This window comes from Sebastes umbrosus, chromosome 20 (assembly GCF_015220745.1).
Source record: "Sebastes umbrosus isolate fSebUmb1 chromosome 20, fSebUmb1.pri, whole genome shotgun sequence".
Classification (NCBI taxonomy): Eukaryota; Metazoa; Chordata; class Actinopteri; order Perciformes; family Sebastidae; genus Sebastes; species Sebastes umbrosus.
In genome coordinates, this window is record NC_051288.1 from 9,288,024 (window position 1) to 9,306,294 (window position 18,271).

Below are 18,271 nucleotides of genomic sequence, written 5' to 3' on the forward strand. Positions count from 1 at the left end.
AGACTGACAGCTGATGGGTTCCGAGATTGGCTGCCTGGTCACATATGAACCAAGCGCGAGTACATGACGACTTTCTGAGAAAACTTACAGTACTTCCACCTAATGGATAAAAGACTAATGTATTCAAATTGTGACCAGTGTATTAAAATATGGTGAGACAGGGCTGTCTCCTTTAGATCCCCTACTGATGGGCCAACTGCTCACATTTTAAGGCCTAACAAGGCGAGCATAGAGCTACGTGTATGTTTAACATACTGCATGCAGTGAAGTGTGATATTTTATTCTCAAAACCTATTGGGCTACCTGTGTTATAAAGATATTGTGGTCTTTCATAGTGTGCACAGATCACAAGGGTTCAGTCTTGGGTCAGTGTGCTTAGCTCCCATCATTAGGCTGATAGGCAGGCTGTGAAGGGATCTAATTGGTCGGTCAGTGAGTGTAAAATGTGTTGTATACACATGAACAGAAGACAGCCTCATAAACTGTACAGTGAAAAGGTTTGTCAGAGTGCACAGCACCAGGACGGAGGACACAAAGACTGCAAGTGGCAGGGCATTGAACAGAATGTGACCTGGGCATCGGCACATACAGTACAGAAAATAATGTGCATTCGTGGCATACAAACTCATTCCAATTTATTGTAAGTGTATAGACTAGGTCATTAGTGCATCAAGTACAGTCCGCACACACACACAAATCCCACAAGGTGGCCGGCATGGTCTAATTGCCTTGGATTGGCTGTGTGCCGTGACAGAGTTGCAGTGAGGGGGCCTTGTTGTGAACAAGGGCACACTGAGGGTCAATTGTCCTGCCAGTGAATGGCCTCTTCCTTTGGTACACAGTAATGAACAAGGGTCATTATTTTCCTGTCCAAAGTGAACTCCCCCCTCCCCTATTTATACAGACAGGCATGTAAATACGACCAAACATGAAGTTCATGGGGTAAAAATGAAGTTCAATCAAACCCACAGAGCAGAGGAAACCTGCATCACCAATACTGGATGATTTTGCAGATGTTTGGCTACTGAGCTTTCTCTGTCTAGCTGAAAAAAACACTTCTTCAGAATGGACAACAGAAGCATGTATACAGTTTGATCCACTGATTTACTAACTCTTCCCTTTACTTAGAGGTGACTTAATACCAGGTAGTCTTTTACTGCCTACTGTGGTTCAAAGTTTGGCCTCTGACCACAACCAGCCTCACTGATGACAGATTTGATTAGGGCTACATCCACACTTATATTTTCATTTTAAAACGCATAACTTTTGCTTAGTTAATGCCTAGCGTCCACACTACTCAGGCGTATTTGAGCCCCTAAAACGGACACATTTAAAAACGCTGCTGGCCCCGTTTTAGTTTTAAAACTCCGGTGTTGCGTTTTAGTCTGGACGGACAGAAACGGAGATCTTTGAAAACAATGACGCAGACACCCACGATCGCTTCACGATTGGGTCTTATCATTCGTGAGGTGTCCTTCCCTGATTCGTCACGCCCCATCACGTGAACCTCAAACAACATCAGCCTCGACCACCAGTGGTTAATTTCAACATGGATGCCGAATTACAGATGTTGCTGACCTTGTTATCTCTGCTAGAAGCTGCTGTGCAGTTAAATTCTGCATTTTATAATGCTACTACTGCCTGCATGCGCAGGAGGGAAGCTATTATTCAAGCGCTTTGCATCAATTCCCGTGTCCAGCACTGCATGCCAAGTGTACATGAATGCTCTTGTGATATGCGTTTTCAGGCGTGGCAGTATGGACGGAGATCAAAACTGAAACGGCCCTAAAATGCTCGTCTGGATGGAGATCGTTTTCGTTTTAAACATATTAGTGTGGATGTAGCCTAGGACTTGAGGATGGGGCTTTAATTGAATACCTTTTAATAATATATCTATATATTTAATTATATATATATATATATATATATATATATATATATTTCTAAAGCATGATGTAGGAGGTGAAAAATAACTTAGGATAGATAAAATCCTCAAACTTTACTTTATATGGATGACTACTACTTCCTCATGAACTGAATCAGATGTACAATGTTTTAACTGACATGAACCGATGCATATATGTAGATTTTGTTTTCTTTGGGTCATGTTTGTTTAAATGTATATAATATGTTTATACTTGTGCGGCTGTGTGCATATTTTTTTTGTTATTTGATTTTCATTATTAATTTCATTGTTAATTTTCATTGTTGGATCACCTGGGATCTAAATCCTATATATGTATGTGTGTGTATATATATATATATATATATATATATATATATATATATATATTTTCATATTTGTATGAGGTCAATATTCACATATTGGAATGAGCAGTTTGTTGTTGATTACTGTGTCTGAATAATTCAATGAGGGACGGCTAATACAAATGACCAGACATAGAAGTAAAAATATGAATCCATTCATTTATACATTTGATGGGTATGGTTGGGTGTGATCAGACTTGTACTCTGTTGCACCTGTAACAATGCCCAACAGTGATGTCACAGTGTACCGACACACCCTGGAGTACATGTCTACATCACTGTTGCGAGGTGAGACGTTGAACCACTGGAGGTCATCAAAAACAAGATTTTCAGCTGATGTTAAGTTAAGAGTAAGGCCACACTAGATTTTGGAGGAAGTGAAAAACATAGCAGCGCTAGCCTCTATTGTTGGAAAGGTATAACTCCAGTATAACGGCAGATTATTAGACTGGGTGAAGTTACCCTTTAAGATCTGGGAACCTTCAGAATTTCTAGATTTATGTAGGTTGTTTTTATTATCACAGTTAAACATCAGTCACGTTGTGATGGAAAGGCTTTATGAGATGGATACCTTTTGGACTCCAGCTGCTCCTTTAGTTTGCTGTACATTTCTAGCACTGCAAAGGAAGAGAAGACAGGGAACAGGATCAGTTCTGCTCCAAATGTACCGTGCATACAAAGATACATTGGTATAAAAAAAATAATAGGACTAAAATGTTAAACCAAAAATGTATTCAGTCCCACTCAAGAAAACGGGACCAAACCACTAAATAGTTCCGGTGATATCATGTTAATTATACACATATAATAATATAAATGTAAATAATCCAGCGCCTCTTAAAAGGAAACTACGCCCATTTTCAAAACTCTCCGCCATGGCTCCGGTCCTAACTGAACTGTAACATGATACATCGTGCATATGCCGTTGCGTCAACACATCATTAAGGTTTAACACTTTAACACTTGAATTAAAGTGACCATCATATTGATACACAAGCAGCAGCGGTACCTGGTATACAGAGCTGGAGCTTCTCCACAGTGGTGGCCATGTTCCTCTGCTGGATCCGACAGCGAATCACCTCCTCCGTCTGAGCTGTCACCTGAGGGAAGGAACACACAATGGAAGGAAACAATGAGAAAGAGGCCACCGCTGTTAACTACTGGGTTAAAGAGCGGTCATGTCTTATGCAGAACTGAGCAGGCATATGTCCTGACAGCACAATAAAAAGCACAGGTTTTGTCTTCTGCACACTCATGCATACACGCATACGTGGACTTACCTCCCTCCCGGCCTCTTGTAGTCTTCGATTAGTGTCCGTCACTTGACCCTTTCAAAACAAACAGACGTCAGTTTAACTGTTCAGCCTCAGAATGTCTCCTTTTATTCGTCCTTTCCTCTATCCATGGTTCCTACAAATGTTGGTTTATTGTCAACAAATACCACGTGCACTCTAATCCATAGAGCTCCACTAATTTCCAAAAACTATTAAAAACACATCAGTGCACCACACTGTTGCACTGGTTGACGTGTTCCTTCATTATGAACACACACACTGTAGTTTATTTTGAGTCAATCCCACATACACCGTCCTACTGCCACAAATACTCACTAAAGCACCAAATGTGGATTAATCCGCTGCTGAAAGTAGTCCCCAACAAATGCTGTATTTCCTTCTGTTTGAGTAACGTGTGTTCAAAACTACAGTGACCAGCTGTTTTAGGAAATTACTAAGCAATACACAACATATTTGTGAACCGATTTTAAAGATATACTGTAGGTCTTCAGTAGGAATCAAGGGACATGGGGCTGAGAGCCACATACAGACGGACTAACACATTGTTGGATTTGGTTTTTTTTCATTAGATTTGTTGACAAAAAGGGAAAAAACGTCTTATCTTTTAAAACTGCGCTGGGAACCGCAGCATGTTGAAAACACAAACAAGGCCCAGGTTTGGATTTTGAGAGGTTTAACATTGAGATATCTTGCAAATTTTCATCTAGAAATGAAAGGTTTTCCTCTTAGTTTGATTAATTCGCTGAGACCCACAATAGACCAGTTTTTTTTTCTTTTTTAGAGGGCTACAGGGGGTCTTTAGGAGGAGATAGCAGGTCAACAGTAGATGTCACATAGAAGAGGTGTACATCATCTGAAAGCTGGGAACCTGGAGATTAATTTGAGATGCAGTTCAAGTTGTTCTAGTCATAAATCAGAAATAAACATGAATTAATTAAAATAAATTGTGAAAGTGCTTAGAACATCATGATCGAAGTATACGATGGTCATCCCCATGCTCTATTATGACTCATCAGTTGTTGCAGCAATTTTTGGGTTGATACCAAAAATGTAACCATTTTTTACTTATCGAGAATTGATAAAAATGATCAATAATCCCTCCAAAATACCACATTAAGACACCAAAACCTTGAGGAACACCATAGAAAAAGCCATGCTGTGATTTGGGATCAAAAACTTTTGACATTTGGAGATTTCTGCAAGAATTGCATTTTTCGGCCAGTGTATGGTGAACACTTCTGTTTTAAAAACTGCTCAGAAACCCCCTTATTGTTAATGTAGCTAAGAAAGCCATCCATCCTCTGAAGGCTCTAGGTCTCTGGTGACTATAGTGATTATCCTAGAGGTCACTACAGGTCATTTTATACAGTGAGGTCAAATTCTCACTACACTGAAATGGCTACTACGGGAACTAACATCATCACACATGAATACAGTTGGGCTCATTGGATCCACAAGAGTCTCAGCTTTACAGTGATACCAATTTATGTAATTCCAAGACTGTTTAGGGACCCCAGTATGCAGACATATTAAAATACACCATATTAGAATAGGCAAAAATAAGACATTTATACTGCATTCAATAAGCTGCATGTGATTATCATAAAGTGGGTATGTATGTAAAGGGGAGACTCGTGGGTACCCATGGAACCCATTTTTATTCACATATCTTGAGGTCAGAGGTCAAGGGAATGTTATTTAGGCTCCTTCTCGACATGCTAGCAAGACATGGTTGTTATTCCTTAGGTTTTCTAGTTTCATATGATATCTGTACCTTCACTCTAGCTCTAAAACTGAACCTGCTACAGCCTCTGAACAACTGTAAAGTCGGGGGGTCTCAGAGGGTTAAGGTGGAGGTGCTGAAAAGGTTTCTGTGACAGAGCATTCACTTCTGTTTAAAAGACTCAAAGACCCAAATTTTGGTTTTAGGGAGCACTTGAATGTCTTCATGTTTATAAAATGTTGATAGTTGAATACGTTCTTAGGATGTCTGAATAAGTTGGTCTCGGTTCAGCCACACATGCCGTCACATGTCTATCCGTCCTTCCTCTCCCTGTCTGCTCCCCCTCTTCATGCCCTCTCTTTTCCCTCTCTACCTCCCTCGCTGCAGCTGCTCAGCCTTGTAATCAGCTCATTGTCCATGAAGGGGCAAGGACAAAGGCAGGCAAATTCAGATTAACCAGGCAGCGAGGACCTGAACCCGTCGTCGGTGCACTGGGCCTTTCATTGGGTTTAATGGCTTGTGACAGGCTCTTTCTCACAGATTCAGTGACAAACTTCTCGATTCTGGTTGGGGATTTTTGAACTCTCGGCTCTTGTCACACGGCTGAGAGCCATGACCCAATTGACCAGTCGGCTTTTTGATGACAATCCTTTCAACAGTGAAGCTTCCAAACGAAGGGGGGACCGACCACATAATCACTGATTCTTTTTTCATTCAGCTACGGTGCAGCACCCCAGAAAACGTGCTTGAGAGCAAAGCGATAAGTGACATTTCTAGGAACTTAACCTAAATCTAAAACAGCTACCAGGGAGTAGAACCTATGACCTTTTCCATTATGGGACAGTGTCTGTTCTCATTAGCTACTATGTCCCATTGCAGAGTATAGCCCTATTTAGAAGAACTGCTAACTCACAGGCAACTGGATTCAATATCATTTCTTGAAAACGTTTCAATTCTCATCCGAAAAGCTTCTTCTGTTGAGTTTGGATGAGAGGTGAAATGTCCTGAATAATTTGCAGCTGGACCCGTCGCACTTCATTTAGCACTTCTGGATGACCTGGATGACTGCGAATCCACACAAACACTTGCTTGAAGAGCAAACGGGGCTACATTCTAGAGATGAGCTAATGCTTCAAACTAGGGCTGTCAAAGTTAATGCAATAATAACACATTAACGCAAATTTGTTAACGCCACTAATTTCTTTAACGTATTAACGCAATTTGCAATTTTTAGGTTGTAGCGGGCTCAATTTTTAAAGCTAGAGTGAAGATACTGGTATCATATGAAACTAAATAACATAAGAAATCCATCGGTACCAACCATGTCATACTAGCTTGTCGGGAAGGAGGCTAAATAATGCTCCACACTTACACTAAATTTTGGTGAGGAAAAACTGGCATTTTCAAAGGGGTCCCTTGACCTCTGACCTCAATATGTGAATGTAAATGGGTTCTATGGGTACCCACGAGTCTCCTCTTTACAGACATGCCCACTTTATGAGAATCAAATGCAGTTTGAGGCAAGTCATATTCAAGTCAGCACACTGACACACTGACAGCTGTTGTTGCCTATTGGGCTGCAGTTTGCCATGTTATGATTTGAGCATATTTTTTATTCTAAATGCAGTACCTTTGAGGGTTTCTGGACAATATCTGTCATTGTTTTGTGTTGTTAATTGATTTCCAATAATAAATATATACATACATTTGCATAGAGCAAGCATATTTGTCTACTCCCATGTTGATAAGAGTACTAAATACTTGACAAATCTGCATTTAAGGTACATTTTGAACAGATAAAAAATGTGCAATTTTTGATTAATTGCGATTAACTACGGACAATAATAAAAACAATATTTGTTGGCTATTTAGCCTTTCAAAAACAACATTTCATAATACATTCTAGTTGTCTCTCTAAAATATCCACTGACTCAGACCCGATGACAGAAAAACACATTTAATCTGATTCTTTAACAATCTAGTTGGTAGTCAGTTATAGTTCAAATGGCCACTATATTTTGAGATTTGACACTCAATGTGGACTGCAGACCCAACTGTCCTGCTATTGCCTCTTCTGGCCTGTAGTCCTCTTTACAGAAATCACTCTTACCATCAGTTTCTCAGCATCAGCGCGGACTTTGAGGAGCTCTGTGATGGCATCCACAAAGCCTTGGTGGTGGAAATTGCACATCTTCTCAATCTCGCGGTCATGGTTCCTTATCCTGGCATCCAGCTTTTCCATGAAGCGCTTGTGGGCGTTGGGCTGGTCATCGTAAATAGACCTGAGACAGACAAAGTGAGGAAACAGGGGAGTTGAGGGAAGAATATAGGTGAATATAATCCAATCAATCTTATCTCCATATATATGTATTTTGTACAGTATATACAGTTTCCTTTGTCAACACCTTATTTTGAAAACCAGACGTAGTCACACATGTATACGTCCTCTAATCTCTCCAAGTCCGTTGCTAGCTCTCCCGTCAGCTCCGTTCTCTTTATACATCCATGGTCAGCTCCATCGGGGCCGTTTGAAGGCATTTAACAGAAATGTCAGTATATGGGTGCTCTAGAGTTGTAGCGTTGGCCCATTTGACAACGGAGATGAAAGTGACGGCTGGCTTCACTGCACGTTACCACGATACGATAACGTTTCCTGTCCATGCCAGAGTTAGCATGCAGCTTTAGCCGTGATGTCTAGCTCTGCTTTTCCTGTTAATGTGTGAAACCCAAAGTGTTTCCATACTTTACTGGATGTGTAGTGTTTACCACGTAAGATTTAACATGTGAAGGTGCAGTTCGTATCCATGCAGACCCTCCGCTATGTTCTACTTTTTCGTTTCGGCTCGCTGCGATTTGTTTTGGTGGACGGATAGTGAACAGATATGACGTCACGTTGCTCAGACTACAACACTAAAAGCGGTGACTTCCTTCTACCTCCGCATAGACTCAAATGAAGCAAATATATCAATTCTGGCATTAAAACATCTATTTAAAAATCTTAAAAAAACTCGCGATACGTATGTGAATCAATTTTTTCCCCACCCCTAATGACTAGTAGTGCTGTGTGACGGAGACCTGCCACACTGAAATTCCCAATGCCTCATTATGTGTGTGTATACTGAACAACAGCACTACAAAAATACTGAGAACCAACATTCCTGTGCTGGTGGGGAGGCCTAGGTGGCCAGTTGTTTGCACATTATTGTAAAGAACCCTGCTATGAATCACTACCGGTCATCCAACAACCACAGACACACACACACACTTCTCTCTGTCGCATCCTGGCCTGGCTTCAACAGGCACAGATGGTCGTGTGTACATATGTATCTGAGTGTGTGTGTGAGAGAGAGAGAGAAGGAGAGAGAGAGAGAAGGAGAGAGAGAGAGAGAGAGAATGTGACTGTAATAATTGTGTGTATTTAGGAATCATTAACAAGGACCACAGCCTATAACCTAATTGTTTTCTCCATACTGATATTACATATAGAACTACATAACGTGACAATAACGCTAACAACCCTAGGAAATAACACTAATGTTTTTAACACATTTACATAACTAGAGTGAAGATACTGGTATCATATGAAACTAGAAAAAACCTAATGAATCTATTGATACCAACCATGTCATGCTAGCTTTTCGCAGGGGAGGTTAAATAATGCTCCAAACTTACGCTAAATTTTGATGAGGAAAAACTGTCATGGCCATTTTCAAAAGGGGTCCCTTAACCTCTAACCTCAAGATATGTGAATGAAAATGGGTTCTATGGGTACCCACGAGTCTCCCCTTTACAGACATGCCCACTTTATGATAATCACGTGCATTTTGGGGCAAATCATAGTCAAGGCAGCACACTGACACACTGACAGCTGATGTTAATTTCCAATGATTTCCAATAATAAATATATACATATATTTGCATGAAACAAGCATATTTGCCCACTCCCATGTTGATAAGAGTATTAAATACTTGACAAATCTCCCTTTAAGGTATATTTTTGAACAGATACCTCTAAAGCAGTATACAGCCTGCTATTTTAATTTATTTTGAAAATAGTTGGCGGAGATCATTCTTAATTTAACTGTTTATAGTTTCGGCAAATTCCATGTGCATAAATTGGAATTAACAGAGATCTTCACAACTTCACTTTCTTAATGATATCCAACCACTACTGTAACTTGTCAATTAAACTGCAAAATAATAAAGCATCAAAGACCTGAACTATTTCAAAAGCCTACTACTATCCTAAAACTTCCGTGTAGATGGATCTCAAAACAACCTCAACGGCACAAAGAACGTCACAACAACTCATTCTAAAGTTATACACTTTAATTTAATAGCAATGCTACAAAATAAAAACATGACATAGTTGAACATGCTTCTGATAGGAAGGGTAAGGAAATGATGAATGAGGATCCAAACTGACGACCAACCATTGACTGTATTTCAGCTGGAGTAACAGCTCCATCTAGTGACACTGTAGTGAAAATGCTTCATTCGTAAATTGATGATAAATCATACAGTTTATTGAAATGGAACAGGGTTATTTTGTGTGAATATCTCCGATATTCATTTATGGATGACCTAACATTTCCTTCAACTAAACCAGGACAGAACAGAGGTCCTAGTTATGGATCTGACATATTAAGAGATACTGTGCCAACAGCTTACTACACTCAGCAAAAGAAATCTGGTAGACGCTATTGAGTCTGTTGATACCAGTCACAACAAGAAATGCATCATTCTGTCATTTAAAGAATGACAGTTTTAATGTGATTACGGCAGAGCCTGTAACGGGCAGATTACAGAGATATTTCAGTCTAAACCATTGGGGTGAACTAACAGACATTACCACCCCACATAGAAATTGTTATTACTGCTCTACTGACATTTTTTTTATTATGTGCACTTCATTCATGGTGAGGCAAATAATCTGCACTTTAATTGATTATGAAAACAATTGTTAGTTGCAGCCCTGCTTGTAGGAATACGTGTTAAACCAACCTGATCTCATGACAAGACGTGTAAATAGCACAATATTTTAAGGACATTCTGCAAGTCGTGATAATGTATTTTAGGGTTTCCGCATGTCATTTATCGCTACGTTGTTACCGTGAAATGGTTGAGGTTATATTTAGGAATCAAAACTACAGTAACAGCCGCAGTTAGGTTTAAGAAACCACTTAGTTAGGTTTAGAAAAAAACATCATGGTCGGGTTTAAAATAAGCTCAGAAACGCGTCACAAATGTAACTTCAAAATAACTCAACAACACTTTGTGACACAAACACCGGTCTTGAACACCGGTCTTATTATACTAGCCTACTACTCTTATCGACAGGGGTGTAAGAGTATCGTGATATTACGTTTTGTGATACTGTATTGATTCTCAAAAACACGGTATTGGTTTTTAATTAATATAGTTAACATGCAACGATTAAGTCAGTCAATACTTTTTTTTAAATTGCAAAGAGATGTGTCCTCTCAGTGTAGGTGTCCTCTCCCTGCTGTGATGTTCGATGTTACAGTTACTGTGATAAATGCAAATGTAAATCCCACTGTTCTGATAGCATAAAAAAGTAAACTTGTTTTGCTCAAATTGTCTGCATATGGTGGTGTGTTCTTTATACTATGACATATTTTCTAAAAATTAGATTTAAAAAAAATCTGAATATATTGCCTTGCTATGTATATTTTGTAATATATAGAATCATAACCTCTGCATCGTGATACGTATCGAATCGCCAGATTCTTGCCAATACACAGCCCTATTTATCGATACTCCTTGTCGGTTCGGTTCTTTTTCATTACTAAATAACTGCTTTTTAGTATGTTATTTTAAAAAAGAATAACTTCAGAGCAGGATAATTTAATATTTGAAATATAATGAAAATTATTTCTAGAGCAGCAACAGTAATGTTTACAACAGCAAAGTCACTATATAAACTCAATAATATCTCACTGGAAACATATCTAAAATGTCAGTTATAGGCATACAGCTGGTTAGGCTAACAGTGAATGGTTCTCCAAAAACAAAGTTAGCTGTATGTAACCGTCCAGCTTCATTAGCCTTGTGTCTTCAAATTTAGTAAATTCTTTGAGGCTGAGACATACCAGTCGCTCCCCCCCTCTACCATTGCTACCTGCCAAACATCCCTCCACATTTTGTTAGTTTCTGTTCACAAATTTTCTTTTCTTGCCCGGTTATCAAAAGGACCCAATTAGCAGTATTGATAAGAGTAGTATAGTATGAATTAAATCATAAGAAAACTCAATCCTCTGTTGCGTGGTCATTTTACGAGCAAAATTAGTTTATCCATTTTATTATTTTTTTCATTTTGCAAATGTTTTACCAATTTTCTCCCCATTTAGAATGCCCAGTTCCATATTAGTCAATATACGATATTCCTTTAACCCCACTGTTGTGACAAACAATACTCATACAGCCAACAAACCCTGCACATTAGACATGACCTCTGTGGAGCAATGCAGTGGCCAGCAGTTGGAGACATTTTGTTAAACAAATCAGATGCTGCTTCGCGTAATCAAATGTTCACCCTTACTTTCACCCAGGCTAACTTGCACAAGAGTTTGAAGTCACCTCAACTGCCAGAGTTCAAGTGGAAGGTAGTGTATCTGAGATAAGAAGTAACAATGGGCCTCATTCACCAATATCTTTCTGAGTTTTTTTCTTAAATTTCTTCTTAATAAAACGTGTACTTAAACTGCAAAATTGTTCATACCTGTGTTCTTATAATGATGAATCTCATTCAGGGCCGTGTGCACACAGAGATTGAAAAGAGAGAATTAAGTCAAGAATAGCCAAAGGAAAGTCTAAAGAGGATGGAGCATCGGACGAAAGTTTATAATATTTGGTAGTCAGCAAATCAATAATCAAGTAAAAATGATGATGCTGAAATAGAAAGAGTATGTGTGTATGTATTAAAATTAATGTATTGTTCTCTCATAGTTCCAGACATTACCTACTGTGTGGAGGTATGGTGAAACACATACAAATCCAACATTAATCATATTTTCATGCTACAGAAGAGAGCTATAAGAATTGTAAATCGATCGGATTATTACAAACCAACCAATGCACTATTAATTAACTTGCATGCTTTAAAAGTTTGTAATCTAGTTGATCTTAAAACTGCAAAGATAATATACAAAGCACAAAATCATTAGTTTCCTAACTGTATTCAGAGGTTGTTAGAAATTAGAAAGAGCCAGTATGAATTTAGGGGAATAGGTAGCTATGTTTAAAACAAGGAATTAAAAATGTGTAGGTCACTACATATAGATTTATTTCTATGTGCATTATTTTTGGAAAATTGTCAATAAGGACCAAAATAAATTATTACTACTACTACTCAAAACATTTCAAAAAGTTTTTTCAGTAGTTACTCAAGTGGAGGTACCTCTGCAGGAAGTGAACGCCAAACGAGCTGTCATATCAGCCCGTTCTCATTCCAAGGGCGTCAAGTACAGACGCTTTGTCACGGCCATCTGCGTTAGATTAAGCACGTATTAACTGCGAAAGAGTGATGCCGAGGGGTCTGACAATGCGTCCATATGACAAGTTGGGATGAGAATGCATTTGTCATGTTTAATAGCATCAGTAGTGGATATAAAGAAAACAAAAAAGATGAATGGGATGCTATTACTTGTTCAATGTGTTCAATGTGAGGTGTTAGTGTAATGTTTATTTATTTTAAAAGATCATAATGCTTTGTAAAATAATGACAATAATTATCAAAAAGTATATAAATATGATTGTAATTTGATTCCTATATTATACAACTGTAGAATTCAAGAAAACGCAATAACCAATTATTTTGCACGAACATGTCAGCACTCAAATGTTTGCAAGTGTGCTCTTGAGTATGCGTAGATTCTGTTCTTTCTGAAGAACAAATCCCAAATAAAAAAAACGTTGGTGAATGTCAGAATCTTCCTGAAAACTGTGTAAGTGGGTTTTAGGAAGAAATTTCTTCTTAAGAATGGTTGGTGAATGACGCCCAATGATATTTTTAAGAGGCCATATTTTTACATTACCAGAGCCCAATGTGATTTTGACTTTCTCTTATCCCCTGTTCCTTTAAGGGCTGTAAATATTAATTAATTTCATTATTGATTAATCCCTATTTTTTTCAAATTTCATTTAATCTATAAAATGTAAAAAGAAATTAAAAATACAATCCAAAAAACCCAAGGTATTCAATGTATATGGATATGACAAAGAAAAGCAGCAAATCCTTACAATTGAAAGCTGGCACTGGCTAATGTTTGGTGACTTAATGACTAACTGATTACCATAGAGCTCCTCAAGGAACTGAAGCCTGATGTTATGTACAGCACAGCACATGCAAACTGGACACGCTCACGCAGCACTGTAATCATCAGTCTCCATACTGCCATATGAGGTTCCTCCTTCCTGTTATTAATAATTGAAAACAGGTGGTTGCTGATACAAATAAGTCGCTGCTTTCCTGCTTCCTGACAGGGCAGGAAGCTAACTTCTCGCCAAGTGGCCTCTGGGTTACAAACACTATGTTTTATCATTCTACCTTCCAATTGGTTTTCCAGTTGATACACACAAACAATTTGAAAACAAATTACCCAGTAATTTCCAGATTGTCACTAAATTTGAGTGTAGATTCATGGGACTTGTCAGAGTGTTTTTCCAACTGCAACTAGTTGGCAAAGTCTCTAAACAGTTAACAGTGTTGTCATTGGTGCGGTGCCCGTAACTCACACAGATAAAACAGATAAAAGGGATGTGACATTCTCACACTTTCAACTCAACTGGACGGTTACTGCTGCAGTTCCTTCCACAAGATCTGTGGTCTGGGAATGACCCAAATATTGTGCTCTACACTGTACGCATTGTGTTAAAGTAATAAATATTTGGTTATAGAAATAGAGAAGTGGAGAGCAGAGGAGTGCGACATTAAAATGTGAGTCTGTCAGGTAAACTGACACATGTAGGCTGTTATAGGAGTTGAGTGTGCAGGTGCTCTGTACTGCACTGCAACAGGGGGAGACCATAGATAAGATTTTTCTCATGAATATAGGTGTGCTGAAAACAAAACATTAGGGGTGGGGAAAAAAATCAATTCACCTTTCATTTGAGTCTATGCGGAGGTAGAAGGAAGTTACTGGTTTTATTGTTGTAGTCTGAGTAACGTCACGTTATATCCGTTCCAAAAGCCAAAACAGCGCTGCAGTGAGCCAAAACCATAGACGTGTTATTAGAAAGAGAAAGCAGAAAACGGTGGAGGGTCTGCATAGATACGAGCTGCACCCTCACATTTTAAATCCAAAGTGGTAAACACTACACATCCAGTAAAGTATGGAAACACTTTGGGTTTCACACATTGCAGGAAGAGCAGAGCTAGACATCACGGCTAAAGCTGCATGCTAACTCTGTCACGGACAGGAAACGTTATCGTATTGAGGTAACGTGCAGTCAAGCCGGCCGTCACTCTCATCTCCGTGGTCAAATGGGCCGACGCGACAACTGTAGAGCACCCATATACTGACATTATGTTAAATGCATTCAAATGGCCCCGATGGAGCTGACCATGGATGTATAAAGAAGGAGCTGACGGCAGAGCTAGCGACGGACTTGGCAAAGTTAGAGGAAGTATACGCGTGTGACCACGTCCAGTTTTCAAAATAAGGTGTTAACAAACCATACAGTATATACAAAAAACATATACGGATATGAGATTGATTGGATTATATTCACCAGAAGTATAAAACATTACATTTCCCTTATAAATTAAAAAGAAAATACCACTAATTTGTGAGGGAAATGTCTTCATTCTCTGATTTTGGGGTTGCTGGAACAAATTTAATAAATAATGCCTGACAATGACTGATATATATTTGACTTCAGGACAGCTCCAACTACATATAGAGACAAAAACAAACATTCTTACTGGGTCAATTTAGAGATTTTCCAAAGTAAAAGTCCCTAGAAGTAGACAATTCAAAAACTACTAACTTAGGTTCAGGCAAGAAAACCACTTAGTTAGGGTAAGGGAAAACATCACGTCGCCAGATTCTTGCCAATACACCGCCCTACTGCCGGGCCAGCCACACTAACACAGCCCGCGCTGTATAAGCAAACACAGTCACCTGCATTGAGGAGGGAAGGGAAATGGACACTTAAGCAGTAAAATGTATGCAAACATCATACACCATTAGGAAACTTCTGTGGTTCCAAGAGCTATCCTGTTTCTATCCTGTGATCCCTTTCCATTCTTGTTCTTAAGCACAAGATACAAATAATTCAAATGCATTTACAAACACATACAAGTACACCTAATGTCTCTATTAACACCAACACAAGGGATGCCAACTAAAACTGAACAGGCTGGTGAGGAAGGCTAGCTCTGTGGTTGGATCTGAACTAGACGATCTGGAGGTGATGGCAGAGGGGAGGATGAGGAGGAAGCTGGACGTTATCCTGGATAACCCCTCCCACCCCCTCTATGATGAGCTAGTCAAGATGAGGAGCACCTTCAGCCACAGACTCATCCCCCCTCAGCACAACACAAAGCGCCTGAGTCTGTCCTTCATGCTGGTAGCTATCAGGCACCACAACCAAGGCTGACCCCCGCATGAAAACTAGGAGGACTTTAAGAACTTTAAACACGCACTATCTGCAACCTTCTTGCACTTTACACTTACTTTACACTATACATCCTATATACCACTTTATAGACTGCACATATGAACATACTACATTTATTTATTGACGGGCTGTATACACTATGTTCACCCATTCACTCTGTATCTTTTATATCTCTATTATTGTTTTTATAATTTTTGTATACCTTTACCTCTCCTGTGTTTGCTGATGTTTGCTGATGTTGCTGCTTTGACACCTGAATTTCCCTCCGGGGATTAATAAAGGTTCATCTTATCTTATCTTATTCCTGACTGCAGAAGTATAGAGTATCTGCCCTTTCTCTCAACCTGTTACAAACAAAACTGAGCAGACATAATCTGTGACTTTAACATTAATTCTATTCACAAATAGTGTGAGAGTGAAACTCATCAATCATAAAAGAGGCATGATTTTTAAAGCATCAACTATAAGTGTCATTTTTCAACAACTAATCTAAATCATCTAGGTCAGCTACCATTCTGTCAATAATCAATAGAATAGTCACTATACAGGGAAAGTTAATTTTTGTTTTTCTGAACAACACATCAATCAATCATTGCTGACAACAACATACACACAGACAGCCACAGCTGACCACAAAGGCCCTAAGTGATTTCTCAATCATGGATACATCAGCTACCATTCTTAATAAGATAATAAAATCATACAACAGTCACTGAAACATAGACAAGCTGAGGTCGTTGATGTAATGGTGCCTTTAGGGCACATATAGTCTCACTGGTTTATCCAGCTAGGTATGCTGAAACACAACCACGGCCTACAGGCATGTCTACAGGACAGGTGTGTGAGAGAGAGAGAGAGAGGAGGTGGAGGCATTCAGCTGTCACTTTTATAAACACCAGCCTGTCAAACTAATGTCATTCATTATATGGCCTTGGAAAGCTAACCTTGGTAGCTACTGTACCTATATGCAGTGAGCTAGAGAACATTAGCTTGAGCAACATCCCATTTCTACCAAGCTCTTAAATCAAACTACTACATCACAACATGACTCATCCCACCACTAATACATATATATACACATATATATATTATAATATAATGATAACAAGATGTGTGAGCCCCCTCAGCCACACCCACAACTGATGTTTACATTTTGACAGGTCACCATCAATACACACAACCCGGAAAAACACACACAAACACACAGTTGTGCTACAGCTGCATGCAGATATACTGAAACAGTGGTTGATGTTGGCCTGTTAGCTAACGAGCTAGCTTCATTTCAACACCATATTAGCCTGGTGGTGGCTAATGTAGCTAATGTAGCTAATGCTAGCCTACCGGTGGTTGCTAGGTGCAGCTAAGCTAAGCTAAGCTAGCTGCTGAACAAAAGGTGATAAACGTAGAGAGATGCAACAACAACAACAACACACAGGTTATTATGATTAATGAGGACTCTTTAAAGAAGCTCCTTGTGTTCTTACCGGAGAGTGGGACCGACACAAGCCGTGTCGGTGCTCTCAATCTCCTGTAAAATCCGTTCGTGCTCCGTTATACACTCCAGGGTTTCATTCTCCGCCATCATTGTTGTGTGTGTGTGTTCTAGCAGCTCTCACTGCAGCTACAGAGGAGCTACAGCTACAGCGGTCAGTGAGAGGGCTGGCCTGTGGGGGACGCACGAGCTGTCTTATTACAGCTGTCATGAAGTCAACGTCAGTATAGCTTTGTTTCCACATATCCTCTGGAGGTTATACATTACAGGAAGGTTGGTCACAGGAACACTATTGCACACACACACCCAAACATTTACCCCAAAACACTGTGACCAATATATATATATTATATATATATATATATATATATATATATATATATATATATATATATATATATATATATATATATATATAATATATAATATATATAATATATAATATAATATAATATATATACAAAATACATAATATATAATATATAATATAATATAATATATATATTATATTATATATAAAAAGTTATACATATATATTATATATATTATATATAATATATATGTATAACTTTTTATATATAATATATAATAATATAATATATATATATATAAAATATATACATACATATATATATATATATTTAAAAAATCTGTATAAAAAATACAGATTTCTTAAGGCACTTTGTATGAGACACACAACGACATGAGGGAGGCCGAGCTCTTACACCTCATAACAACAATTATTTTGTACATAAATTAACGAAATTAAGGTAATAAACATAATACACATTATAAAACGCGTTAATGCGCTAATTTCAGTTTTAAAGTTAGAATGAAGATGCTGTTATC

The 18,271-nt window shown here is 38.6% G+C and overlaps 1 protein-coding gene across 4 annotated transcripts in view; it reads right to left on the reverse strand.

Annotated features, from left to right (window-relative positions):
- The window catches only part of exoc6 (exocyst complex component 6), a 42,363-nt gene extending 24,774 nt beyond the window's left edge, over nt 1-17,589 (reverse strand). For 2 of the 4 annotated variants that reach the window (XM_037754766.1, XM_037754765.1), the window contains exons 1-5: nt 17,415-17,589; nt 7,397-7,568; nt 3,549-3,596; nt 3,278-3,368; nt 2,840-2,885 (exon numbers count right to left, since the gene is read on the reverse strand). In XM_037754766.1, the coding sequence (XP_037610694.1) occupies nt 2,840-2,885; nt 3,278-3,368; nt 3,549-3,596; nt 7,397-7,568; nt 17,415-17,515 (458 nt within the window). In that variant the 5' untranslated portion in view covers nt 17,516-17,589. The remainder of the gene's footprint in view (nt 1-2,839; nt 2,886-3,277; nt 3,369-3,548; nt 3,597-7,396; nt 7,569-17,414) is intronic. The other 2 variants (XM_037754768.1, XM_037754767.1) reach the window with 1 other exon arrangement.
- Nucleotides 17,590-18,271: the final 682 nt, after the last annotated feature.